Here is a 27,192-nt window from a genome sequence, read left to right on the forward strand (position 1 = left end):
GGGAAGGCTCAGCAATTGTATTGGTGTTCATGCCACTAACTAGTGGCCTTTCCAATGTAGCTGATGAATTAGAACTATTGTGGGTCACTGGACTTTGTTTATTGGGGGTCATTTATTTAAATTTGACTCAGATCAACCTTTTAGTCCAACTGCTTTTGATATTGTTACAACTGTCTGCTTAGTTTTAGCATTAACTGTCCATCAGTGTTCTGGCTTCTTCTGTTCTACCTCGCTGCTAAAACATTTTGCTATGAATATGGAGCTGGTTGGATGAAGTAAGCTGTTGATTTTTGAAGACTGAGATTAGGTAGTACCTCTCTCTTTCTGTCTCTTTATGTGGTTGGAACTATGAACCAAAGCAGTTTGCTCTTTTGTAAAGTAAGAATGTGCCAAAATCCATGTGTAGCTGCTGGGGTTCCTTGGGCTTCAGAGCCAAATCAACCAAAAAGTTCTCCTGTATCTTTGCCAGGTTCTCTAGCTAGTTTGAGAGGGTCACACTTTTGCCTGGAGTGTAACATACTTCTTTGCCAGCCTTCTGCAGAGAACTGCCCTGAAGGTCATTCTCACCTTCTAGTGAGACAGTTTCAGGAAACATGGTCTGAATTCTGTGTTCCTCTGCTCTTGAGGAAGCCCGCTCTGCTCATGATCCCATGTTCTGGGGCTTCCACCAAAGAGGAAATGTGTACAAGATACAAGTGTGGTTGCAGAAATCTGTTGAAGCAAACTGCATCAGTTGAAATTGATTCTTCCTTTTAAATCAATTAGGAAGGGAAGGAAGTACACCTGTGTTAGAGAAGTCATGACCATTCAAGGCAGAAGTGACTATGCTCGTTTTTGGAGATAGTCAGCTTATAATTTTTATGGTCCTCAAACTAGAGGAGAATTAGTTTCCTACTTACAACCCTCTACTGATGTCAGCAGAAGACTTACAAAAATGCTTGATAAGATTATACCATCACTGTAGCAACAGACTTGTAGCAGAAAAATTATTACCAATTGTACCTTTGGTTAGTTCCTTTTGTTTTTCACCTTACATTTTTCTCTGCCTCAGTATTTCATGATCTAATTTGTTACCAAATAAGCAATAAACAAAGATGGTACACACTTAAAATGGTGTGTTTAGGGACTCCTGCTCTACTGAGATTAACTGATCTGCTCTTACTAGTGCTAGCTTTCTCCAGAGTTGGAGTGTTGAGGTTGGATTGCTCAACCTTATGTTGTTTTTGGTCAAAGTTTGGCCTGGTGATTTGTTTATTAACTGTGTGCTCTCTCTCTCTCTATTCTCCTGCCCAGCTTTCTGCAGGGGGCGTGTTGTGAGGGTGCCCAAAGGTCCTCTGATTCGTGTTGTGGGCACGGAGGTGGTGATACCTTGCAGCGTCAGTGACTACGATGGTCCCAGTGAACAGAACTTTGACTGGGAGTTCTCCCAGGACACTGACTTTGTGCGGATAGTGAGTACCTGGGATTCTGCATTCACCTCTGAGGAGTACAAAAAACGGGTGGACAGCGGAGATATCAAATTGAGACGGAGCAGCAATGATGCTGTGGAACTGGTGATTAGAAACATCCAGCCATCTGACCAAGGGAGATATAAATGCTCCACACCCAGCACTGATGCCACCGTTCAGGGAAATTACGATGCAGAGGTCCAAGTGAAAGGTATTTCTGAGGAGTGAGGTGTGCTCTAAATTTGTTTCTGATGTTTGTTATAGATGTACCCTTAAGCATGTTGCATTTCTGTTGCTTATGAGCATTGTGATTTTTTTCATTTTTATTTTTTTTCTTGTTCCTAATTCTCCAAAGGACAAAACTGAAAACTGAGAAGTATAACAAAGACAAATGAAGTGAAGAAAGGCCATTTCCTTATAAACACCACTTTCCTTTTTTCTGTGTAGTAAATACGTAAATAAAAATGGGAAAGATTAAGCAGTGGAGTTTTTGAAGATGGCTGGAAATATTTCATGTCCTTAACCTCTGTGGGAAGAGACTAACTTCACAGCCTGTTTTCTCTCTCAATTTTAGTGTCATTTAGGGGTCTTTCTATATGAAGGAGATAATGTTGCTTTTCCCCTTTAGCATGTTGATACTGCAGTCATGCCCTAGCTTTTCTTATTAAGGGATCTTCAGAAATAATTGAGACGACTATTTTTTATGTATCCTGTCTTCTATTCCCATGAAAATCAAGATGGTTCTGGATGGAGAATAGTCAGAATGATGATATTTGGATGAGAAATTAAAACAAGAGGAAGGATAAATTAATTTGAATGCTTGGCTTGTTTGAAGCCGAGCACTTTCTTTAATGGTTTTTCAGCTGGATTTCCTTGTTCTTGGAATATATTTATGTGTGGAAGAAAGAATGATGGGCCAGGTATCGCTCTGGTAGTTTTACTGCCTCAAAGCTGAATAGGTCAGCGTGGGTGTTTTCTTTCTTCCATTTTATGATGCTTGTGTCTTTTTTTTTTTTTTTTTCTTTTCCCAATATTTCTCCAAACAGTGATTTCTGATGGTTTATCAGTGAGTGGTTCAAAAGCACGTTCCTCAGTGTCTCTCAGGCTGTCTGAAGGTGACTCCTTCAAGTTGCGCTGCTCAGCAATTACCACCTCACCAGAGCACACTCACCTGCATGTGACTTGGCAGATCAGAAGTGGATCGGCGTGGCAGGACATCCTGTCTTTGACTCATGAAGGCAAATTCCAGACGGGTCCTGGCTATGAGGAGCGCTACCGTAATGGCGATATCCGCTTGGACACAGGAGCCAATGACACATATCAGTTATCTGTATCTCAGGCCTCGGCGGTGGATGGAGGTGCCTACAGGTGTCTTGTGAGTGAGTGGGTGAGAGGGGCTGATAGCTCCTGGCAGAAGATTCAGGAGAAGAGCGTGGAGATAGCAAGCGTGGCGATTCAACGGACTGGTGAGTGTTACTGATGGGCTGGGGTCACGGCTCATAGCTATAGCAGTCCTGTGTCCAGACAGTGATAATTAGAGAGCAGAAGCTAAGTAAGCAAAATTAAATGAGGATATGTTCCAGGAGAATCTATAGTGCTGTTTGAATAGCTGGCCTGTTTACATCTGAATCGATAGAAAATGCTTGGCATAATTTTTTTATCTTTTATTCTGGGGAAAAGAGGGGTGACGCCATGGAAGGATTGATTGGATGCTAGACCTAGATTTTCTCTCATCCTTAGGTGACTTGAGCTTCTGTTTTTTGTATTTCTTAAATAAACATTGCATTTAACCCCTGTGCACCCCACACCTTCCCTTTGCTCTCATTAACATCATAGGGTTGTTCCATAGTGCTAAATAGGTGCACTTCCTCTGTGAAAGTGGCTTGTGAGTCAGTGACAAATATGAAGGTTTTCTGTAGTTTGTTTAAAATACCACGGTAAGATCAAGAGAAAGGAAGAGAAGGCATTGATAACTCAACAGGACAACTTATCCAGTGATTTTTATCACTGACACTGGATCAGTGCCCTGATACCTCCACTGTGTTGGCAGGGATCTGAGGCAGTAATGATTGTTTAACGCATCATTGCATGCTTGACTAAGGAGACAAAAATACAAATAGGGCTATGCTGGGGATATCCAGATATCTCTGCCCGTATAAATTTACAGAGTAGATACACTTAATGGCATTAGCATTACCAACACTAATTGGAGGAGGGAAAGCAGGGGGTGATGCAAATGTCACTCAATGGGTGGAAAAAACAGGAGATGATGGTCCCTCAGAAGTGAGATTGATGAAATTTTAGAGATGTTCATACAGTAAGGGTATCTTTTTAATTTTTGTAATCCTTTAATCACTGTAGAGAGAACCCAGAACTGCAGATTTTTTTTTTTTTTTTTTGGCTAGCTCATTTGGATGTCATTTTAGTATCCTAGTGGCAGTTAGCCTGTGAAATTTGACAGAATCAATCTGCTCCTGCTTTCTCAGCATGTCTGTTACACAGTAAAGCTTGCAGATGCTCTCTGTTGAGGCAGAACTTGTTTAATTAAGAGCTGTAATTCTCTATTTTGTCGAACTTTTAGAGAGTTTGATTTAAGTATGTAGAGTTTAATCACTGATTGGAAAAGGGGTGAGAAGGGCCAGGACTAGTAGTAGCACAGCTATTTAATGTGATTTGAGTGTGCAGTTTTGTTTGTGGGCTTTTTATTTATTTGTTTATTTTAAGGTGTTTTTTTTTTTGGTATTCCTTTTTAGCTCCATCAGTTGCAGTACAGGTACTTTTGCAGGGATATGGAGGCTTTTTTTTTTTTTAAGATATGCTAAATGGAGTATTTCTAAAGCAAAACACGGTGGAAATTTTTACCCACACATCCTTTATAGGACTTGAAGAGTGTCTTGTGCTGACATGTGAAACCTCTGCCCTTACATACCAAAATGAACTTGAATTATAAGTGTTATGCCTGGTTGCTGCACTTTCCTCATTCTCACCTGCTGTAAAACTGTGGTGTTGAATTTGTAGAAATAAATTAAAATACCTAAAGAAAATAAAATTAATCAAAAATAATGAATTAACATACCTAAAGAAAATTAATGAGCAGGTTACTTGGGTAAATGTGGGTTTTGGCTTCTTCTGTTACTCTTCTATTTGCCCATCACTTTCATCTCCTAAAATCATGACCTTTTGGGGCACATTTTGTTCTTGTATGTCTTTTTTTAATAGTACCTTGCACAACAGGTGTAAAACCCTAGGTGATGCCTTCAGACATACCTATAACCAAAAAAGGAGCATTGAGAATATGGGTAAATTCTCTTAAAAGTCCCTCTGTAGGCATACACTGTCAAATTCTGAATGCCTGTCACCATTTCATGAAAAAGAAGTGTTCCTTGGAGAAATACTGCTCTTAACCTTGCAGATGACTCTTATTTTGTATTCTGGTATTAGTCTGTTAAATTAACTAGGCTTTCCTACTGATTGCAATTCCACTAAGACAGTGAGGCAAGTCACATGAGATATTCATTAGACAGTGGACTTTATTATTCATGCTACACCCTGTTCAGGTTGATTGCTCTCTGCTATCAGATAGTGGGTGGTGAGATGAGTATTGTTTTGTTTTATTTGCAGTAGTTGTGGCTGCTCATTTTGGCTCTGGCCTTTATATTTTGTCTTTCATTCCTGGTCATCATCCTAGAAAGCTTTTAGAGGTGGGTTCTTATCATGTAGTAGAACATAGTTTTACAGTGAAATCACCAATCTGCACCAGAGACATAGCTGCCTGTTTAAGGCAGAAATGTGTATTCCTTCTCATGGTCTTGGTTATAGATGTACTAAGAAGAGCCACTGTTGTAGCTCTACCAGCCTGATTTAAGACTGGATACTGTGAGAACTGAGATAAAAATCTTACATTTAGATTGTGTAAAATGAGGGAATGAGCAAGTGAAGACACATGGTGACCAGGTACCATGGTGAATAATTTTCACTCAGGCTTACAATCAATACACACAGCACCCTTGGTTCACCTCTCACCAGTATCCAAGACTGGCTTTTCTTCCCCTGGTCTTGACACTTCATCCTGTGGCATTCTTTAAACAAAGCTGTGGCCAACCTGGTAACCTACAGAATGTGGAAGGTTCTGTTTGAGTGCTGTATGCTATGTATATTAAAAATGTTCACTGGCCAGTGGAAGAGTTTGTTAAATGTATTTTGAGTGACAGTTGGTGTTGCTTTAAAGTCCCCAGTGTATCTTGGTCAGAGCAGTAAGTGGAGTCGTCAGCAATATGAGGAGTTATGGCTGCCTTCTGTTTGCTTACATTTAATGTTCTTCCAATACACCTGAGGTCAGTCAGGACTCCAAACGTGTGGTTATGGCTGCTTCTCGTCTAAATCTGTTGTGTTAGAGGACCTCAAAACCATTTCAGCAGAAACCAAGTCGAGTGCTAATGTCATTCCTAGTGATTTCAGTGGAAAGTTTCTTGTCTGAGAGTCCCAAAACACAGTGACCCTCTTGTGAGAATGGAAAATACTGAACATGTTTTCCAGCTGTGTGAAGGTGATGTGCAGTGTGTGACTGGGACAAAGCCTTCATGGACCAGTTGCTGTTGAGCTATAAAACCCCTGTTCTCCCTCTCTTCCTCCTCCCCGTGCTTGCAGCATGCATCCCTTGCTTGACTGATAATGTGTGCTTCTTGTGTAATCATGCAGCTCAATATCCAATAGGCATTTGAAGGTATGGCTTACTGAGCTACTTCAGAAGCTTCTGTAATAGCATGTGTAGTCCTGAATAACTTACAATAGACTCTTGGAAAAAAGAAATTAAAAAAAAATTGTTTGAATTTTTGTCTTGTCATTTCTAAGCTCTAGATGTGGTCATTTCAACAAGCAATATGTCTGTGACTGAAAGAGACTCCCTAGATCTTACATGCAACATCACAACAGACAGGAGTGGTATTTTCCAAGCAGAAGTGACATGGTATTTTTCTGCATCATCTGATGACACCTTGTCAGATGCTCAGGTTCTACTGAGCATGGACCACGATTCTGTTGTCAGTGATTCAACTCTCATCAGCCTGAGCCACGTGGATAGGAACTCCTATCGCCTGTTGGTGCGAGATGTGGACGTGGAAGACTCTGGCTATTACTTCTGCCAAGCAGCTGTCTGGGTGCCGCTGCACAACGGCAGCTGGCATAAGGTGGTGGAGAGGACATCTGCACCAGTCAGTGTGGTGGTGACAGCATTAGGTGAGTGATTCTGCTTTCAGACGTTGTGGGTATTGTACCACTCACTCATTTCTTGGTCATATCAGAAGAGGGAGAGGACCTTGCAGAATATCTTCTGTGCAAGTTTCTCTCTTGTTTGCATTTATCACCTATACTTAAGCTATCTATCACATATAAAAATTCTGATCTACCCTATAGGATTTTGGGGTTTGTATATTGTAGGATTTTACCTCATGTCCCAGATTTTCTTTTGTCATTGAACAATCTGCAGCTGGGAAGTGGAACTTAAAAGCTTGTTTTCCAGGTGGCTAAAGCTGTCCCCATTGTCATGTTGTCCCCTTTCACCTCCCTCATACCAGTAGCAGGCTGTGATCCAGCAACAGACATTCTCTCTGAGCTCTGATCACAGTGATATCAGATGCTTTCCCTAATGTTTATTGATTTGTATATCATAAAAATTATTTATAATGTAAAGTTCCTGATGAACTCTTAATAACTTGCAAAGGTGCTGGGTTTTTGTTTTGTTATTTAATCACTATAGAGACACCAAGTCCTACTGATGGATTTAGAATGGAACATGACAAATAGAATTTTTTTATTATTTTCCTTCAAAATACAAGCCCATTTTAAGAGACTAAGTCACATAGCTGTTACATATTGTGACTAAATGGGAGAGACCTGTCACGTGACTAACTTAATGCTAAATGTTGATTAGCATAGCGGACACTAAAACTGATGATGCTGCAGTATTTACACCCCACCCAGTATGGCGCTTTTTTGATCAGTCGTAGACATGAGTGATTTTTTAGCTTTTTGACTTAAAAAAAAAAATAAAAAGACTATTTGTGCGCTTGAAGTTATGGCTTCCATGTGTTACTTCAGCATTTCTGCAGAAAGCATTTCTGCAGTGGGGGAAAAAAAATCTACTTCAACAGAAAGTGATGATCTCTATCTCCTTTCTTTATGCCTGAGCTGTTCTTGGTAGCTTTCCCTTTTTACCACCTAATACCATCAGTGTCCACATTTTTCTTGCAAGGGGATGGTTAGAAGCAGCACTGTTTAACAGTTGCTCATTTAAGACTTGATGACTGAATGAGGAACAGAAGCAGTGGGTAAGAGATTCAACAGGCTTATCTGACCTACCAGTCCTTATAAAGCAGGTTGACAGTATCTTTCACCACACCCTTTTCCCAGGGTCAGTCTGGCCAAAACAGGCCAAGTCTGTTTTGGAGTTCCACCGTCTCTAATGCATGCTGCAGATATTAAAGCTTTTACCTTGTGCTATCTTGGCTGGACCAGATTTTTTTAGACCATCTGGATTTGGAGGTCTCTCTCTATGAAAATATCCTTAGAACTAAAGTTTCTTAGGAGGAGTACTAAAAATGGAAGTCCAGCAAAACTTCTAAAAAGCCTGTATGTCAGCCTACCTGTCCTGTCATCTAGTTTAACCCTGGGGAGAGAATAGCTTCATTTTACTCAGGGTAGTAAAATGTTCACCATTTTACCAATGGTGAACACCAAAAAGTGTTTCACCAGGCAGTAAAACTCAGAGTGGTACAGGATGCTGTAGTTACAGTATCTCCATCTACTAAAATTGACAAAGTATCAGTTGTGGTGGAAATGTGAATGGGCCTAGATGTGAGCTGGGGGAGAACTGGCAGAACTGTAGTCCTTGGTGTTTATTCCCAACTCTCACTGGATGCAAATATCCAGGCCTAAATCCTCTCAATGTACCCATTCAGAGCCTCTTGTCATCAGAAATTAGTGGCACTGTGCAGTTACAAAGGCAGAGCTCCTCCAGCATAAAAGTACTGAATAAGGCCAGCATCTAGAGATCCTGCTCAGAACCCTTGTTTTCAGAAATAAATAGCTGTGTCACAAGGTTAAATCCCAGTGACAATGACTTTAAATTTTGCATTATAGCATTGTACAGAGCAGTTGAGCCGTGACCGTTTCCAAGTAGACTCGTAACGTGTGTGCAAGTGATGTATGTTGCTTCCTGTCCTCATTCAGCCATTTGCAATTGCACAGTCAATTTGTGAGTGTTCCCTCCTCTCCCTATTGTGTGCATGTGCATGTATGCACACAGGTTTCTGCTTTCACAGATTCACTGCATGTTCATGTGCTCTCTTTTGGTGCCTGTACCTGTAGGACTATTGCTTACTTTTTCCATTCCAGTTTGATGTTATTTATAAACAGGAGAGAATAAAATCTCCTCTTTAGCAAGGTGCTTGGTTGTTAGTGCAAAGGAAAGAAGAACAAATTCTCAGCATTTGAGGTTTTCAACTGCATCCAGAATTCACCAGCTCCTCCTCCTTTGTGGAAGTCAAGAGCTGCTGGAATATTAAGTCATTGAACTGTCAGTGAGGCAGTTCTTTGACAGCTGACAGGAGGAATGAGATTTATCCAGCCAGCCTTTTATTCTTTCTAAATCCTCTGTTTGAGTGTCTGTCAGGCTGAGGTGCCTATCTGGAGTGGTGCTGTCAAAGACAAAACTCTCTTCTTAGCGTTCATAGCTCCATCCACAAGTAAAACGAATCTGAATTGATTTTATAGGAAGTAGAGTTTCTTGCAGCTTTTTCATTCATGTATTACTGTCTAGAGAAAATTCAATTTTCATAGTCTTTGCTGTGAAAATATTAATTAGTTCTAGAAGCCTTTTTTTAGGGGGGGGGGAGGGAGATGGCAAATTCTAAGAAAATTGCAGAGTGAGCAATATGTCATGAGGTCCTGGAGAAGACTAGTCTTTTGTGAATGAAACAGGAAGAGGAATGTAGCTGTAGGATCTGTGGGGACTTATACCAAAAGTAATTTTTTTTCACCATTAATAATATATGCTTTGGTTGGAGCATAGGAATTGTGTGCGTTTTCATATTTTGTCTTGTGCTTAAAATGAGTGGAAATCTAATGTTCATTGGACTTCCGTAAACAGTACTGTTTGGGTGTTACCTAACCCTGCAGAAAGTCACTCTAGCGTCTAGTGCGTATCAATGACCTTGTTCTTGCTAGATGCAAGGACACTGCATGTGTAACACTTAATGGTGAGAGCTTGTTTATACAAGCTGATGTAGCAGCAGGCAGCTTTCTTGATACAATTGTTTTTATCCTTTGCATCAGAAGTCCAAAAGTGCATGTGCGCAGTTTGCATAGCAGTTCTATTAAGATGCTTTATTATCTTGGTGCATTGGAGAGCTAAGCTCAAGTTTTAGATTTGGATTGCCTTCTCTGTCCCAATTATAGCTTCAGTTAATTGTTTCTAGGAGGGCAAAATGCCAAATAAAACATAAAGCAAGAAATAAATATAGAGTGCTGAATATACTTACAATGTAAAAGCCATGTGATGAGTATTGGCTGAACAGTTGGAAAGCTAGTCTTTTTTTTCTGAATTATAGCAGACAGCAAGATGGAAAAAATATTCTAACATTAGTAAATAAATATGTATTCATGGTGTGAGGTTCTTGTAATCTTTTTCTTTTACTATCTCTGTAGTCTGAGAGAAAATACTCATGTGGCTGCCTTATCTCTTCTAGGCTTTGGACAGCCAGCTATTTCAGATTTAAATACAACAGCTCCATTTTTAACCCATGAATTTCAGGCATTTCTTTTCGAGCTTGATGTATTCCAGCCTTACAGCTGTACAGCATGTACTTCTCTGTCCAGACTGAAGCTCTTCTGATCTACACATCTTTGACTCTTAACTTTAGTGTTTATTATGCTGCCTGCTGTTGATGCTGCCTGTGGCTGTTTTTTTTTTTTTTTTTGTGTGTGTGTGTGTGTGTGTGTGAGGTGTTTAGCTTTTGGACTGATTTATGTAAAATATTCTTAAACCATATTGTAGAGACAAGATGGCATGGTTAAGTGTGGAAAAGAAGGCATTTCAGGGCAGGAAATAGCCTCTTAAAGTGGAGAGAAACTGGAAATGGGATGTATCTGGTCAGTCCAAGCTAGAGAATAGCCAGTCTGCTCTTGCTGCAGGCTGCCCCAGGTGTTTGAACAGGTGGAAAAGGTGACTGAGTTGAAGCTCAACCTACATGCTTCAGTTCATGGGGGCCAGACCTAAGGAAGGCAGGAACTAAGTTGGCAAAGTTAAGTTTTCTGAAATGGTCTGGCCATGTATATGAATCAAAAGATCTTGTTTGGAAATGCAGGCCTAGGGCTACTTGTGCCAGATTTGGCACAAGTCTGTGAGCTGGAGTCCAAGTTCTCAGTCTTCAGGTCTTGTGAGAAAAATGGATATTTTGGTACTTGGCTTCTAGATTGGGTGATTTAACAGACTGAAAGTTAAAGTTAGTAGTATCTCTGAATAAGCTCTGGCACTTTTTCCCTTCTGCTTGCAGCTTCTAACATCTTTCTTCTGGGTTTCCTCCTGTGCAGAGCCAGACTACGAGGTGTTTCTGAATGCCTCTAAAACACCCAAGTTTTCTGATGACCCCACAGAGCTCAATTGCAGGATCACAAATGCCCAGGACACCGAAGCAAACATCCGCTTCACGGTTTCCTGGTACTACAGGCAGCGCCTGCGCAGTGATGATGTGGTGATGGAGGAACTCCTGGCCACGATGGATGCAGACTGGACTCTGCTGCTTGGGGACAGGAACAGAGAGCGGTCTCAGAATGGAGAAATAATCTTCTTTAAGAAGGCTGTTGACACTTTCAGTTTACGAATCCAGTGGACATCAGAAAGTGACAGAGGAGATTATTTCTGTGTCATCTCTGCATGGAGTAGGCACCGCAACAACAGCTGGGTAAAGAGCAAAGAAGTGACTTCTGCATCCGTCCGCATTTTCTGGGCTACACAAGGTAGGAGCATTTTGCCTATTTGCTAAAAGACCTGGATCTGAGATAGTTTTCTCTTAAGTAGGTCTGTCAGGTAGAAGACTTGCGAGTGGGCTTTGGAAATGGGGTTCAGTGTTTATGTACAACAGAAAACACCATTACCTTGTGTAAAGGCCTCTTATTTGGGAGGGAGGCAACTGCTTAGCAGCACTCACAGCTTAGTCCAACAGTTCGGAGTTGAAGTCCAAAGTAGAGATAGTCTGATTGGTATGTGCTCAGTGGGGCTATGGTTGTGGCAGGGGTGTCATCCAGCAGTCATAACACTGTTTCATGACTTGGTAGTATTTTAGTCTCTCTGGGATGTCTTACTGCTAGCAACAGGATTGTCTTGGGGTGAAAAGAGGAATGTCACTCACTTTTAAAGTCTTTTCTGTCTGCCAGTTTGAGAATTTTCTTTCTTCTGCAAGCCCGTGTTTAGAAGGCACTGGGCATTTTTTAGGCAGAAGTGAATCAGCTCTGGTCAGTATTTAAACTGACCCTGGGAGCATTTCTTACAAGCTGAATAGAGTTACCTGAATCACTTAATGCTGATGTAAAATGGGTGTATGTATCCTGGATGTCCTGTAGAGTGAGATACTGTTTTGGCTCAGGTGTGAAGTCATACAAGAGGGTCAGACAGGGATAGAAGGAATGCAGTGATGTGTAATGTCTTTGGCAAAAATCTGTGTTTAGCTAAGCTGTGTTTATCCTGATAGATTTGCTTAACAGTCTAGCTTAGGCAGTTACAGATGGAGAACTATATTTCAGATACAAGTAGTTTAAAATCAGTTTAAAGTTGTTTGAGAATAATCTAAAGAGCAAACTGGAGTTTCTGCTGTTGTTCTGCTTCAATGGAGAGAGAAATGTTGGGCAGCTTGTTTAGTATTCCTTTTGTTCCCAGACCAAGCATAGTCCACAAAAAGGTCATTTTTTTTTTCCCTGCTGAAACTAGCTTCTCCACCAGGAACAGTACCATTAATGCTGAATGCTGGTCACAATTAGTTCAGTTGTTATGCCACAACACGAAGTGTGTGTATGTGCATGCACGCGTAATGGATCATTGCTTTCAGAGCAGCTAGAGACCAGCTGGAGTTGAAAAGTCTCAGACTGTGTTGACATTTCCGAGGGAAAACAAACCGTGACAGGTGTGAACATTCCCTTATTTCTGGTTTTATTCCAAAAACTCTGCTTATTTTGCAACACAGAAGTAAATGTTATAGTCCCCATGCTGAAAAGTACATTTTGCTGTCAAAGCTTGGAATTGGGGGATTTATGATGTGCAAGTGAGCTCTAACAAACACCTTTTCCTGAAAAAAAAACCATGTTATAGGTATGTAAGAAGGGAGGGGCAATATATGGGTTTGATTTCCCCCATTTCATGCTCTCCCTATGCTTTTCCAACACTCTGGCCCCAAATGCCTTTCTCTGCGTCCTCTGTCCCCTGCCATACCCTATTCATATGAGCTCCAGACTTGGCTGTGAGCCCAGTGTGTTAGCCAGCATGTATGAAGGAGTTAATCTGCTGCTGCCTTTGCTCTCTTGACTGTTGTTTTGACAAGTATCTCTGGTGATTTGAGTCCCTATCTGCTCCCAGTGCTTATAAAATTGAGCAGCCAGGCTCCCATGTGTTTGCCTAAGGAGAGAACAGAAATTTGCCTCTTCCTTGGATAGCTTGTGCCTGCATAGAGGCTTTCTTGCAGCTATTTCATTACTCGCATCATCTGTGTTAACTTCAGAGCAGCGCTTGGGGCAGGGGAGGACTTTGGAGAAATCCTGCTTTGGAAAAGATTGTTCTGAGATTTTGAGAAAGGAGAAACGGTTTTACATTGTGTCCAAGGGTGTTAAGGATAAGGAAAGCCTTTGCTTGAAATGTAAGCATTATGTAAAGATGTAAAAGTCCTTTTTGTGTGTGTTCTATAATAAGTTGTATGTTTGCCCATTTTAACTTGTCTTTTTAATCTCTTTTTTCTGTTTTATTCTGTTGGGACCAATAATGCTCATGTGTTTTTCTGCTTACTCAGCTTTGCAAATGTAGCCAATTGCTATTATAGATCATCCTTGTTTTTGTCATGATGTGCCTGATTTGTGTCTTCCTCTCATTCTTCTACTCTCTGCCCCACCAAGGTGACAAAGACAAAATATTTTTTGTCTGTCTCTGTAGAAGATTTTCAGCCCAGAAAAAAATTGGATAGTTTTTTTATTGTGTGAGTACTGCCTACATTTAAAGCATAGTTGCTGTTTGCAGTGTAGTGCAGAATTGGTGCTTATTTCCTAAGCTGGTGTTGTCAACACTGGATCTGTGTTGAATTACTTGTGAAAGAGAATATTATCTTTTAATTGAAATTCCAAATCCCATAGGTACTATTATTTGCAGTTTTGGTAATACTTCTGTCTTTAATTTACAAAATAATTGTATTTAACACAATACTACTTGTCCTAAATGCTTGTCCAGGCCCTCCAATCGCATATAACTGGGAGCAAGGGCATCTTCATCTTTCAGAAAGTCCTGGGAATAGAGAAAAGATGGTATTTCTGCTACCTTCTTGTCTTTACCATTGCTGATGTATAATAGACGCTGCATAGTACAGCCATGCAGTTCCTCCTGAGCAAAGATATTCCCATACCTGTGGCACCAAGCTGCCAGGTGTACATGCCATTTTGGGTGTAGGTACAAGAAGGTGCATTAAGTTAGGTGTACAAGCCCCAGTCGGGGGGGGGCTGAGTTTTTCATGCCCATGGCTGCTTGAGGGTGAAGTGTTTAGGCTTTCTGCTTGGCAGGGCAGCAGGCCAGTTTTGTTGATCTAGTTGTGTGTGTGCAGCTATAAGGGAGAGCTGTTGGGTTGTACAGATGTGTATCAGGCTGTGGTGTTGGCCTTAGTGTGCCTGTTGTATTTTCAGAGCTCTTGGTATCAGAGCTGGTGGGGCTACAATTGTACCTTAGGGTATTGTATAGTCTCCTTCTCCTTTGAAGACAAAGCTGTCATTTACCTTAATGTCTGTTGCATTCCCTGTACTTGCAATCTAGCTAGTGCACTGAGGGATTAAGAAGACTTAATGAACATTGAGATGGTGTTACTTGAGGCTGCTCATGAGATGTGAGGCTCTGAGGTTAGTAGCAGCTGGAGCCATTGTTCTGCTTTTCCATCCAGAGCTGGAGTGCAGGGAAGGTGTCTGCAGTTTGCTGAAGTCTCCTTGCCCCTGTAGCTGTTAGGCTGAAGTCTCCTTGCCCCTGTAGCTGTTAGGCTGAAGTCTCCTTGCCCCTGTAGCTGTTAGGCTTTTTTAGAAATTTGAGTGTCTTAGATTAGGTGAAAAACTTTTTTTTTTTTTTTTTTAACACTACCCAGAAAGTACTCTTGAATATGAGCATGCATTTTGTGGTAGAGAGGAAGGTAATTATAGTGTAGCTTAAGTACTTGGAGTGGCCAATGATGGAAGGCATAGGCATTGCCAGGCTCCAAAGTACAGTTTATTACTCAAATTTATCTGAATCACTTGGATAGGGTTTCTTCTGCTGCTAGCCCTTTTGTCTTGGAGTGATGCCCAAACTGGTTATAAGCTTTGGGTTTTGTTTACTTAGGATCTCTTGCCCTACCACTTTCCAACATAAACTCTGCTGACTGCAGGCTCCTGTATATGACAGACTGTGGTGTGTTTTATTGTGCTTTTCATTCATGGAGCTGTACAAGAAGGAGGTGAGACTCTGCATGGGATTGCAGGTGTGTGTGTGTGTGTGTGTGTGTGTGTGTGTGTGTGTGTGTGTGTGAAGAGGCAAGTGTGCAGGGTAGTGGTCAAGATACAGGCCTTGCCTTCTTGGCAGTTCTTAGAAGATTAGCAATGAGATCTTACGATGCAGTTCTTACAAGACAGTGTTCTTCAACCTGTCTGGCCCATCTGATGCTGTAAGATCAGATGAGTAGTTTCTGTTAACATAGGAAGCATGAAAAAAACTTCCCTGCCTAACATTTTTTGCAGATTACTTTTATTTCTAATAGAAGTTGATCAATAGAATAGATCAAATCTCTGGTTTCTTCTTTTTCCCATATTGGTCACTGTTACACACAGGGACAACTACATGCATTTCTAGGTGGGGGTGATGGAGTGCTTATTACATTTTATCTACTGCTACTGAAGAAGAACAGTTTTGACACAGAACTATATTGCTAAAAATGGACATCCAGGCTTTTTCTGATAGGATATGGGGCTTTTTGATTGCTTTACTTTACTACATACACAGATCTTCAACATTATTGAAGATTCAGAAATGTTTCTTTGATCTTTTCGGACTTTCTTGCAACAAGAAACACTCAGCAACTCTATGTGCTCCTTTTTGTGTCCCTTCCTCTATTCTGGTCTGCATTTCTTACGGTCTCATGGAAGAGGAGATGCCTCTGCCAGTTACATTGATCCACTCTAAGGAATTTTGTGTGTTTAAAAGGTAGAAAAAGCCTTTGAAAGGACCTTCATAAGAATATCTCCCTGTTCTCTGTTCAGCATTCTAATTTCTAACCCTTTTGAATTCTACCACTGTTCTGTAGCTACATCTCTAAGTCTCATGTTCTCTCCACAAATTCTACAGGATGACATTCATGCTGCTATCCCATACTGTCACCACTCCTTCCTCATTTTCTTTAGAAAAACTAATTGGTTAAAAGCAGCATATTTTTTTTCTTGTCCTCCAATGGGAAGTCAAGGAAGAATGTCTAAGAAGAAATTACCCTGTCCTTACTGGTGTCAAGACACTACCCTGTGTACTGCTGCTGCTTGACTTGTGATCAGAGAGTAGCTGAAATAAGGCATTAGTAGGGAGAGTTGTTTCTTGGCTACTACCATACTGTTCTGATCATGTGGGTGTGTATTTTAAGCGTATGTATGAGAGATCAAATGCAACATAACCGTGAAAAGTGGTAGAGAAGTACAGCAAACTGTGCTTCTGCTTTTGGGGCAAAAATATAGTTGTCTATTAGAGTCCTAAAATATGTGGCAAGCTGGTGTCTGCTGGATTTCTAAATGCTGCAACCTTATGAAGATTCTTATGTCTAGAATTGTATGGACACAGAATGAGGAAAAAATGGATTTGAAATCTAGAGTTAGATGCATGATGAGCTGTTGTACACGGGAGCAAAGAACAACTCTGTGTGTAACTTTAGCTGTGATTGTAACCTGAATGCCTAAATGTGCAACTCTGTTATTCCCACTTCCTTAGTGGGTGGATGTGGGGGTTGGGGATGTTGGTGTGGAGTATCAAGTAATTTTGTGCTCAGCTAGACCACTAGAAACAGCTCAGCCTTCCCTGCTCCTGCTGTTTCTTTATATAGATTTGTACTGTGATCTGCTTTATAGACTACCGAGTTAAAGCTGTCATACCGGGTTTCTCATCCTCTAGGCTGTGTTTACTTGTTGTGAAAACTGCTGCTTGAAGGCAAAACACTGCAAAATGTAATCTTGACAAGTATCTTGTTGCTTTTGTGGAGAGGGCATAAATATTACTGCATTTGGTTCAGTTTTTGGGAATGTGTAACAATCTTGCCATTGCTCATTTCCCTTTTCCTGAGAAGTTTCACCTTGCATGAAGGTGATCTGTGTAGCTGGGTTGGAGTTTGTTTGTTTTGTCCTGTTTTCTTTGTGTTTACACTTGTTTTTATAAGGGGCAGAAGGGAAAATAGGTAGCATAAAACCAGGTAGTTGGACTGTCTGAATTAATGTCATACTGCTACTTTGGGAAGTAGCTGTGAGCTGTGTGTTTTGCCCCTTTCCTCTGAGCATGTGGGACATCTCTTCATCACAGTGCCAGGAAACTAGCAACTCCTTTTCCTTTTTTTTCCTCGTTCTGATTTCAGTCACTCCTAATTTTTTTTTTCAATTTCTTACTGTGAGCTTGTATTTTTTGTATCTTGAGGCTGTGCTCCTAGATGTATAGTTTTCCCAAACCCTGTAATTAAGGGATTGGTGTGATTGAGGAGCCAGCAGAATTGGAGTATGCTGAAGAAAGGAAAATGAGTGTTGCTGGCATTCTTGATGTCAGATGGGCTGTTGGGAAACATCAAGGCTTCTGATTGGCTTGTACTCAGGTGAATGCATGAGAAGCAATGAAGAAAAGCCCATTTGGAAGCAGAGGTATACAAAATACTTTCAACACGGAGGTGTGTGTATGGGTGTGCTGTGGATGGATATTTCCTGTGTTACTGCCAGCTTTTTTGTTATGCAGTTTCAATTGATCTTGGGAGTACAGCTGACTGTGTCTGGACTGCCGTTAAGGTGAATTTTTTGGGGAAATAAAAACAGCTAAGATAAGTACTGCCAATTCTTGTAGTGACAGCTTTTGTCACTTGTAATGAGAATTTCAGCAGTTTCCTTGCACCTTGTCGCTGAGTGTGCTCTTCTAGATCCAATGTAAAACTGGGACTCTTGAATCTTGTTGGACTGATACTTCTATTCCAGAATAAAAAACTCCTGGAGTTCCTGTCACATTATGAACTGTGTTTTGCATTATCTGTTCAGTATTTGATGTTTGTCTGACTTCTTGCATTTTGACCCCAAACTGTTGTGTACTTGTGTGTGTGCACAGTTGAACGTTGTTCTGGGATGTCATATGCATTTAGATATGTCCTGGAATTGGTCTCCCCAGAAAAAGTAATTTGCTTATTTGTAATCGTCTAGATTCAAAGGTACTGCAAGAATATTTGCATCTATTTATTAACCTCTCTCTTGCTGCTTATTTCCTTCCCTCTTCAGATTACACGCTTACAGTGGAGGCTGTGAAATTGAAGCCATTCTTTGTAGCAGGCCATACCTTTGAGATGACATGCAAAGTGTCTTCGAAAAACATCAAGACGCCACGCTATTCTGTCCTTATTACAGCTGAGAAGCCACTAACAGATCAGTCAAATCCCAATGGAACCACTCGTATAATCTCCTTGAACCAGGATTCAGTAGTGCGGCTTGAAGACTGGACAGACCAGACTCGAGTGGATGGCGTGGTTCTGGAGAAGGTCCAGGAGAATGAGTTCCGCTACAGAATGTATCAGACACAGATTTCTGATGCTGGGCTGTATCGCTGTGTGGTGACTGCCTGGTCTCCAGGTGGTGGTGGCATGTGGCGTGAAGCAGTGAATGGGTTATCCAACCCTATCCAGATAGACTTCCAGACATCAGGTTGGTATAGAATCTGGCATCTGTGTATCTGAGCCAGAAAGGGGAAGCTCTTTGATGGTCTCTCAGGGATTTCCCTGTCTTTGAGAAATACCTACTCTTTCAAACATGAAAGGGGTCTCCAAATGTTATAAAGACTGGGAGCTTTGTCTCTTTTGGTGGTATTTGTGTCCTTTGTGCTATTGATTCTTTACCAAGATGTTCAACAAATGGCTGTTAATTCATTAATTCATAACCCCTGGGGTTTTCTTGACTAATGCAGTTTTTATGGTCCTGCAGGCTCAGAGCTGGTTTTCAGTGTGGAATAACTGCTACTGAGTTTCTCAGCTTTATCACTAGATTGCTGTTAGATGTACTGGCTGCTCTGGAAGAACATTAATATAAACTAGACTTCTGTTCCAAACCAGATTAGATTAGCATAACATTAAATTGCCTGGGCACTCCTTCCCACAGTTGTTATCACAGAAAGTGGTCAGATCAAGGTAATGGTAACATTTCAGCCAACTCAGCCGTTGTATCTTGCCACTGGAAGACCTTAGAGGCCCCCTGTGGATGGACTACAGAGCTCTGCAAACTGTGATGAGTTTCAGTATCAGAAGCTTGTCCTGTTCCTCTTATCCTTGCTGAAACCCTCACATTCAAGTGTAACTTAGCCTGCCTGTTTAGATTTTTCTAATGAAGCGTTCTTGTCCTGGTATTTTGTTAGGGAGTGGGAGAGTGGCACAGGATTCGTTTGGATTATCAGAGGTGCATGTTAAGTCCTATCATGCTGTGTGGATGGGAAGTACTGTAGAGTTGTTTTTCATAATGGTAGTATACTTAGGAATGAAGGCTTGATCTCATGATTTGATAAAACCAAGCTGATGACTTTAGCAGTTTTGAGGAGCCATTGGAGTAGCCCAAAAGTGTGTCTTTTGTTTGAGCTTTGTAGTTAGCTGCTTTTGTCTCAAACCTCCTGCACTCCTCCATTCCTATTCAAAAGCAGAGCTTGGGAGGTCTCATCTCGCATCCCTGGTTCTTCATGTGAGTTATTCTGCTTCTAATAGTGGGGCTGTAGGGGATTTTAGAAGATGTGTCTGAGACTAGGAAAGAGCATCCCAACTTCCAGTTGCATCTGTAGCTAAGGTAATAAGTCTCTATGAGATGATTTCTAGCAGCTGCACTCCATTATCCTAGGCACACTGGGAAAAGGACAAAGGCTGCACAGAGGGAGACAGCCTTGGAATGAGACCATCACTTTGTAAGCAGCTTTCAAATGTAGCATCCTGAAACAAACCCTAATGAAGGTACAGCCTGACCTAACGTGGCCAGAGAAAGGACATTGACTCTTCTAAGTAATTTCTGGTTGACATTTTGCTTAGTTTTCTGCTAAGTAACTGTTCTGAAAATAATCTGTTAGTTCCCTGTGTTCCAAATCCCTCTTAGAGCAGCATTGTCACAGCTGAATACTGCTGTAGATTTCTTTTCTTCTCAAGATAGCTTAATGAGATATAGTTATAGTTTTATTACTCTTGATATCTGGGTCAGACACAGTGGGTGAGCAGTGTTGGCAAAAGGGCAATGCAAGAAGCCACCAAGTATGAAATCTGCCCCAACCCTCTCCCTTCTAGCTCTTATGTGGAGTCTTTCCTGCACAGCTGTGGTGGTTGGTGACTCTTCCAATGTTGCTTGTGTTATGTCACTTTGAACTCCCATCCAGAAAAAATTGATAGCATGCTATCGGTATCCATTGTTCAGAGGGAAACCTGTGAACTATGCAAGGAAGGAAAATACGCATCTTGTGGTCTTCTTTTTGCTGTTACTCTACTCCCAGACACAATTTCTGGCCTATAGAGAAAAAAAGGGAGGCAGCTTGTAGCCCTGCTCTGGGGATGTGTGAATTTCCAGTAGCAAGGCTGGAGCAGGGGAAGGTATAATCCTGAAGCTCTGTGAGCCTTTCACTCTTTGCAAAAGAATGAGGAGAGAAACAAGATCCCAGGCATAATTTACCGGAGAGCTATTTCCCAAAATTTTGGCACATAGCGAAATCTGTCTTGAAATACTTTTTTAAATTGGTGAATGAACTTTTTGTCCTTCAGTTTTTACTCGGATATCCTTCCTGGACAATCACCTTTGGGAACGATGAGGATGTGATGAGAACACTTAGAAAGGACTAACTGGAGCTATTATTTGGAATAGTTTCTGGAATTGGGTATACAAGACAGAAGATGTTTTGTGTGTTACTTTGGTTTTGTTTGATGTATAATGTCTTTGCTGCAAACTGACAGAGTTGTGGAGTTGGTGGTAAATGGCGAAGTTGTGGAGCAGGTATTAAAGCACAGCTCAGGTATCACACCCTTGTCTTCCATCCTGAGGTACATGCAGCTGTCAGATTTTTTTTTCAAAAAAAAGAAGCTTGTAGCAAGACAAACCTCTCTTAGGGAACAGTGCTTCAAGGTCCAACCAGGTGTTCCAGCAGAGACTCATGAGCAATGCTCTAAGCCTATGGCTCTCAGAGTTGACTAGCCCGGATCGGTGCTGTTGCTCCAAGAGCAACTGGCCCCTCCGCTGGCTAGCTCGGGACTGAGCTCCACCTGTGTCTCCAGGCCTCACCTTTTATTGGCCCCCTGGCTCATGCGCAGTGGGGGCCCACCCTAATCAGGCACAGGTGGGCTTAACACAAGCTCATGCCCACTGCCTGGCAATTAGTGGCACTGGGTTGCCTCATTTCACTACAGAAGCTGGTGCCAGATTTTCTGTAGTGGGAGTGGTGAAAGGCAGACCTACTGAGATCAGTGGCTGTTTCTAGAGAGAATGAGAGGCTTCCCAGATTTGGAGGGCAGAAACAGGAAATGCTCAGAAAAAGCAGAGGGGCATGAAGCTCTTCAGGTAACAGTAAAAACTGGGGAGCACTGTTTTGCTAAATCGTGGCCTGAATGGGTGAGGAGTAGTTTGAGTGTTCTCTCTAATTGTGCAATTGACTCACTAATAGTACTCCTGGCTTTTTGGGATTCTCAAAGTGTAACAGGCATTTTGACTGTGACTGTTGGGGGTAGGGGGCATATAATAAGTCAGTACAATTTTGAAAAATAGAAGGGATTCCATTACATCATTTTTCAGGTTGTACCACAAGGGATGCTATAGGGAGGTGATAGATACAGAAGCAATATTTTCAGCAGAAGGAAGCTCTTACAGGATTTTACATGAAGCTTTTAGTCACAGAAAGATTTTTGTCTCAGTTGTTTTTATTGATTCCTTTTTGATAGGGGATAGGGGCTTGCTAGGACTGGAAATCCTTTCTTACTGTTTCACTGCCTCCCAGATGTCTCTGAGTTGAGTGATGTTTCAAGACAGGGTTTTTAGTGTGCATATGCATTGTACAGTGTGATCTACCCAAGTAGCAGGAGGCCTGTAAGCTTTTTATATATGAGCTGGGGACTGTGCACATGAAACTTCAGTGTTTCTTCCCACAATAGGTTTGAAATGTGGCAGTGCTCTGAAATTTTTTTCCATGAACGCCTGTGGAAAATGTCTTGCTCAGATTCTTTCCATTCAAGGCAAAACTTGCTCGCTGCAAGCAGAGCCTTCCTCTTTACTTTCTCCACTTGCTGTTGCAGAGGGACGTATTTATTCCATTTGGTTAACAATCTGAAATGTTAATGTGAAGGCATTCATTTGAAACTTCCTGAAGTAAAAAATGAAATGTAGATTTTGTCCACTGAAATATATAAACTGAAAGTTGTGGAGTAGTGGTGGTGAGGAAGAGACTTCCTGTGTCATTAATTTTCAAATATCCCATCAATGGCACGCTGTTCTCTGCTGGATATATTTTAAGGCCAGAGAGGATCTTGTGAATCCTCTGGTCTGGCCTTATGATTCACATGGATCACTAGACTAACTGCATAAAATGAGTACCTGCTGTATGTGCAGTATCTGTAAGCAAATTAAGCCAATTTGTGGGGCAGTGGGAAACTGTCCCATATGAAGACCATTTTCCCCTATCTAAAACAGAAGCTCTGCCATCTCTCTTTCAAGGGTTGCCCAGCAATGCAAGGTACAAGAGCAGCTGCCAGTGCCTGTCTTGACATTTTCTTTCAATTTCATTGCATTATCTCTGTTGAAACTCAAGTGCATCCTCTCTCCTCCTAAGCATGTGATACTTAGCCTTTCTTTCAGCTTGACACACACCTATCCTCTCTATCTTGCTGTGTATCAAGCCAGTGTATCGGTACGGTTTCTTGTAAGACTTGTGATCCAACACACCCAGCCTGAAGTCTCTCACTTGAGTTCTGGTAATCTGCAGGTGTTGTTGCTTCAGTGGCAGTGCCTGTGAACTGCAAGGCCTGAACCACAGAGGAGAGAGGCTGTCTCTTTTTTATGCTTCCCTTTGCCCATAGCCTTAGCAAAGGTGAGTCAAATCGCTGGGAACTTGCTTGAGATCAGAGTGTTTGTCATGTGGGTCTGTGTGTTCAAATAGCTCCAGTTGGCCTACAGCTGTTTTGTTTGGTTGGTTTGTTTATTTTTTTTTTTTTAGTGAAATCCACCTGGTTTATCCTGGCATCCGTCCTTTAATTTTATATCCCTTTTATTCTAAACCTGGCAACCCACATTAGTGTTTAGAGTGTCTTTGCCCACTATACACTCCCAGGGATTTTCAGAGATGTGACTTATTTTCCTTTCCCTTGAGGGAATCAGGAAGCTTTTAATCTTGTATTTAGAAGTATGTTATGAGCAAGAACCATTCAGAGGAAGGCAGAAAGTTCTGGAGAGACAAAAATAAAGGAGAACTTTAAGGGAAGTATCTCAATGAAATCTTCAACTCTGGATTGCATCTGCATGTGAGCTCATTGCACAGCAATGTATTATCATTCACTTTGGAAGAAGCTGAGATAAACTGAGCTGCTGAAATATGAGCCAAGTATTGATGTTTAACTTGCAATTAAAATGAAATGATGCTCTGCAATGACCTCAAGAGATACTCAGTTTCAAGAAAGGAGAAAAGAGAGATTCTTGAAGGGAAGAAACCTTAATCATGGAAATGAATGAAGAGCAATAAAGCAGAAACTTTGGCAGGGAAAGCTGGTGTTTTCCAGCCACTGCCAATGGGCAGGAACGTGCTTTGTCATTGTGTGCCTTTGTGCCTCTGTGCATTAATGTGTAGCTGGAAGTAGAAACCACAGACTAAACTACTGGGGCTTCTTCCAGAAACAGTTATTATGAGGCTTGGGGTAAAACTGGTTAGGGAACAGCTCTGTGAAGAAGCAGGGAAAGGGCAGGGGACTGAAATAGTGTGGGTGAAGGAGCTTATTATCTGGAGAAAGGCAGGTCATGGGATTTCCAGTTCAAGAGTATATGATTTGTTGCCAGGGTAGATAAAAATAATTATTTGGAAGACAGAGAACTTGAGTCGCATCAGTTTTCCCTTGGTGTGGTTGATTGGATGTAGGGAAGCTGCAGGCAGGGACTGCAGGCAGGCTGGGCAGTGGTACAGGCTTCTTGAGTGGAATGACCTGCTCTGGATCTCTGTTGTCCATCATGTTACTTGACCTTTCCCTCATCTGCTTTACTTGTATGCAAAATAAAGGTAACTTGTGTCTGTGGAGAGACCATACCTTTAGTTTTGCAGAGATGTACTGGATAAAATGATTCAGAAAAGGGCAAAATGTTGCGTAGGGCCTAGGTAATTCAAATCTCTTCTGTTGTAAATGTAGATTTTAACTGGCTTTTGGTTATTCTCCCTTCTTTTCTCCTTCTTTGTCTTGCAGTTTTAAGGTGTTGGGATTACTGATCAGGGAAGGAATGCAGGGAGTGACAGGCAAATGGAGCTCAGGATTTTTAATTTTTCTCCAATGTGTTAATCCTTAAACTGAGTTAATTAATTAAAACTTGAACTCACCCTTTCTACCCTGCAGCCTGTTCAGCATGAATCTGATTGAGCACAAAGTAATAAAGCAAAGTTGGGGCAGCTACAAGTTGAGCTACAAGATCTGCCATAGAAGGGGACATTCAGAAGAAATTACACCGAATGCATCCTGATGCCAGAACCTGGTTTCTCTTTAATAATGTCTAGATTTGTACTATTGAACTTCTAACCTCAGTTTCTTCTCTTTCTGTTTAAAATTAGTTAAGTGTATTTCAAGCATTCAGAAGTCAAGAAATGCTCTGGAAATTCTTTCTATTCTTATCTTGACTGCAGGTGTTTATAGTATAAAATTTTTACTACTTTAATAAAGAAGAAAGCTTATCTTAGGGGTTGTATCTAAGCTTACATATGGCCTTACTACAGTGAGGAACAGAGATTTGAGCTTTGTTTAAATCAAGGGTCTCAGCAGGAGGTGATAATTTAGGGGGAAAGGTTGATGCTTAGTTCTTAGGCTTGGACATGCTGGTTTGTTCTGTAAATGTGTGCTCCTTAGTAGTTTCCAAATTAGCTGAGGGCATGATGCTTATCTTCAAACCTAAAGTTATTAAAATGCAATTATTTCTCAGCTTTCAAACTACTTCTGAACAACTTTCCTGTACTTACCTTTGCATTGTTCTGCTTGATCTGTCAACCCTGCAATTGAATCTAAATTCTGGTTTGTTTATTCTCCTGTGTGACCAGTAGGTGCTAATAACAGTATTTCAAACTGTTAAATAACCGGTAGCAAGGTGAGCAAAGTGACATCATATGTTATCTGAAGAGTTCTGTTTTTTCTCAGTTTTAACGTAGCATGAACTCAGATCTCATCGAAGGAGAGTTTGTGTCACCTCCTCAACCCTTCCTGTGACACTGCAAATGCTTGAGTTTGGAATTGGTGAGATCCTGATAGTTGGTATCATCAGGGTCTGCTGGGAGTTGCCTGTTACCACATGCCTGCATCTGTAAGCTTGGCATTTAGGGTTGTGTGTTTGTGTTTTACTTTTTGTTGTTGTTGCCTTGGATGGTAAAAACTTAAGAAAAGCAGTTGGGTTTTTTATTCCAAGCCCTGCTTGGTGGAGTCTATATTGAGGGCTTCTTGAATACTGTGGTGTGATGGTAATGGGGAAAAAATACCCATGAGTGTCCACAACTTGCATGGGATTTTTGTGGCCTCTTGGGTGGTCCTCAGGAGCCTTGAAAATGTGTCTGGAAGCATTCTGGGCTTGCTTTGGTGCAGTTTTTTTGCTTAGGTGTTTTTCTTGAGCCTGCAGTGAAGCAGATGTCCGGCTAGATAAGGTGATAGGTTTTGCTTCTAACCTTCTAACAGACATTGGTTTGGTGCTTCTTTTGTTTGAGGTTAGTAGGCATCTTATTCCTGCTTTTCATTCTGTTGCCAGTCAGGTTCAGCTGAAGTCAGAGTAAATTGTTTAAGCTGGGAACGTAAATCAGGCTAGTTATAATCAGGTTAAAAGCACTGGTTAGTTGTGTTTTTTTAGAATAAAACCACACAAAACCAAGACTAGAACCTTTCTATAGAGAAAAGTAGCATGCAGATGACTTTTAATGAGGGATTAGAACCAAGTCCTTCACAGAGCTTCTGTGAATCTTGCCCTGCCTGTGTAGGGACTGACTCAATTCTGACTGAAGTGTACTGTATGGTGGAAGGTAGGGAATTAAATCATCCAGTTTAGGGCTAATGGGACTCCGCTGAAAACATCCTTCTGCCTTTTCATGTTTTTGGGTGAGGGGTGGTGGTGGTTGGAATACCTATTAAGCTCTATTGTGTTCTTCCATGTCTGAGAGCAGCCTGATGCCCAGAGCATGGGGCATGTGGGCACCAGGCCTGAGATACTTTCAAAAAGAAAGTTGCTTCTCCTAGGAAGTTGCAACCACAGTTTTCAAGACTGAACGAAAACATTTTCTCTGTAATGAAGCTTGCTTATATTTAAAAAAATAAAGCTTTCTCTCTTCAGCTGGAGTGGGAAGAGCATACCCTCTGACACATCTCTTAACTCTCCTGTTGAAATCTAGTTCTAACATAGGACAGTAATTTCTCCCTGAAGGCACAGACAGTAATTTTCAGGACATGCACCCTAATAGGGAAATAACTGTGACTTACCAGTGTTGGGGGGGGACAGGTGTGTAACTGTGAAATGACAAGAGTAGCAGCTGCCTAGCATCCTTTTTACTGTCCAGGAAGCTTTGACACTTCATATGGGAGGCAGGGGAGAGAAGCACTTGGGTGATCTACAACTGAAGAGTATATAGGGAGTGCTGCATAACACGAGACATGGCCTTTCCTGACTGAGACCAAACAGGCTTAGCTTCTACCCTTGTGATGTTCAATGACCAGGAGCATTCAAACTCCACTCTGCATTAGTAGTTTGTTAGCATGCCAAGGTTTGAAGCCATTGTGTTGAATGCAGTAGGTGCCTGGACTTTGAAGATAGAAATAAGAACTGAAAAGTCCTGTCTGTATATGTGCTCTCTGCCTTTCCTTGTTTACCCTGCGGGAACAGGGGTAAGGCAGCCCATCTTTAGCATGACAAAGTTTGGATCATGCAGTTCATCTCTTTTGCTCAATCCCTGCCAGCATGTACTGAGGACAGAGCTTGCTGGCTATATTCCTGATGTGATGTCACCTCCTTCACTGCTAAGACTTAGGATAGGTATTGAGCTATAGAC

General features: G+C 41.4%; 1 protein-coding gene across 2 annotated transcripts in view; it reads left to right on the plus strand.

Moving 5' to 3' along the window:
* Nucleotides 1-27,192, plus strand: part of PTGFRN (prostaglandin F2 receptor inhibitor) — a 68,416-nt gene that overhangs the window by 26,799 nt on the left and 14,425 nt on the right. Inside the window, exons 2-6 of one of the 2 annotated variants that reach the window (XM_030469004.1) lie at nucleotides 1,294-1,659; nucleotides 2,495-2,914; nucleotides 6,300-6,683; nucleotides 11,037-11,462; nucleotides 18,210-18,629. In XM_030469004.1, the coding sequence (XP_030324864.1) occupies nucleotides 1,294-1,659; nucleotides 2,495-2,914; nucleotides 6,300-6,683; nucleotides 11,037-11,462; nucleotides 18,210-18,629 (2,016 nt within the window). The remainder of the gene's footprint in view (nucleotides 1-1,293; nucleotides 1,660-2,494; nucleotides 2,915-6,299; nucleotides 6,684-11,036; nucleotides 11,463-18,209; nucleotides 18,630-27,192) is intronic. The other variant, XM_030469005.1, reaches the window with a different exon arrangement.

The sequence above is a fragment of the Calypte anna genome, chromosome 1, assembly GCF_003957555.1.
Source record: "Calypte anna isolate BGI_N300 chromosome 1, bCalAnn1_v1.p, whole genome shotgun sequence".
Lineage (NCBI taxonomy): Eukaryota > Metazoa > Chordata > Aves > Apodiformes > Trochilidae > Calypte > Calypte anna.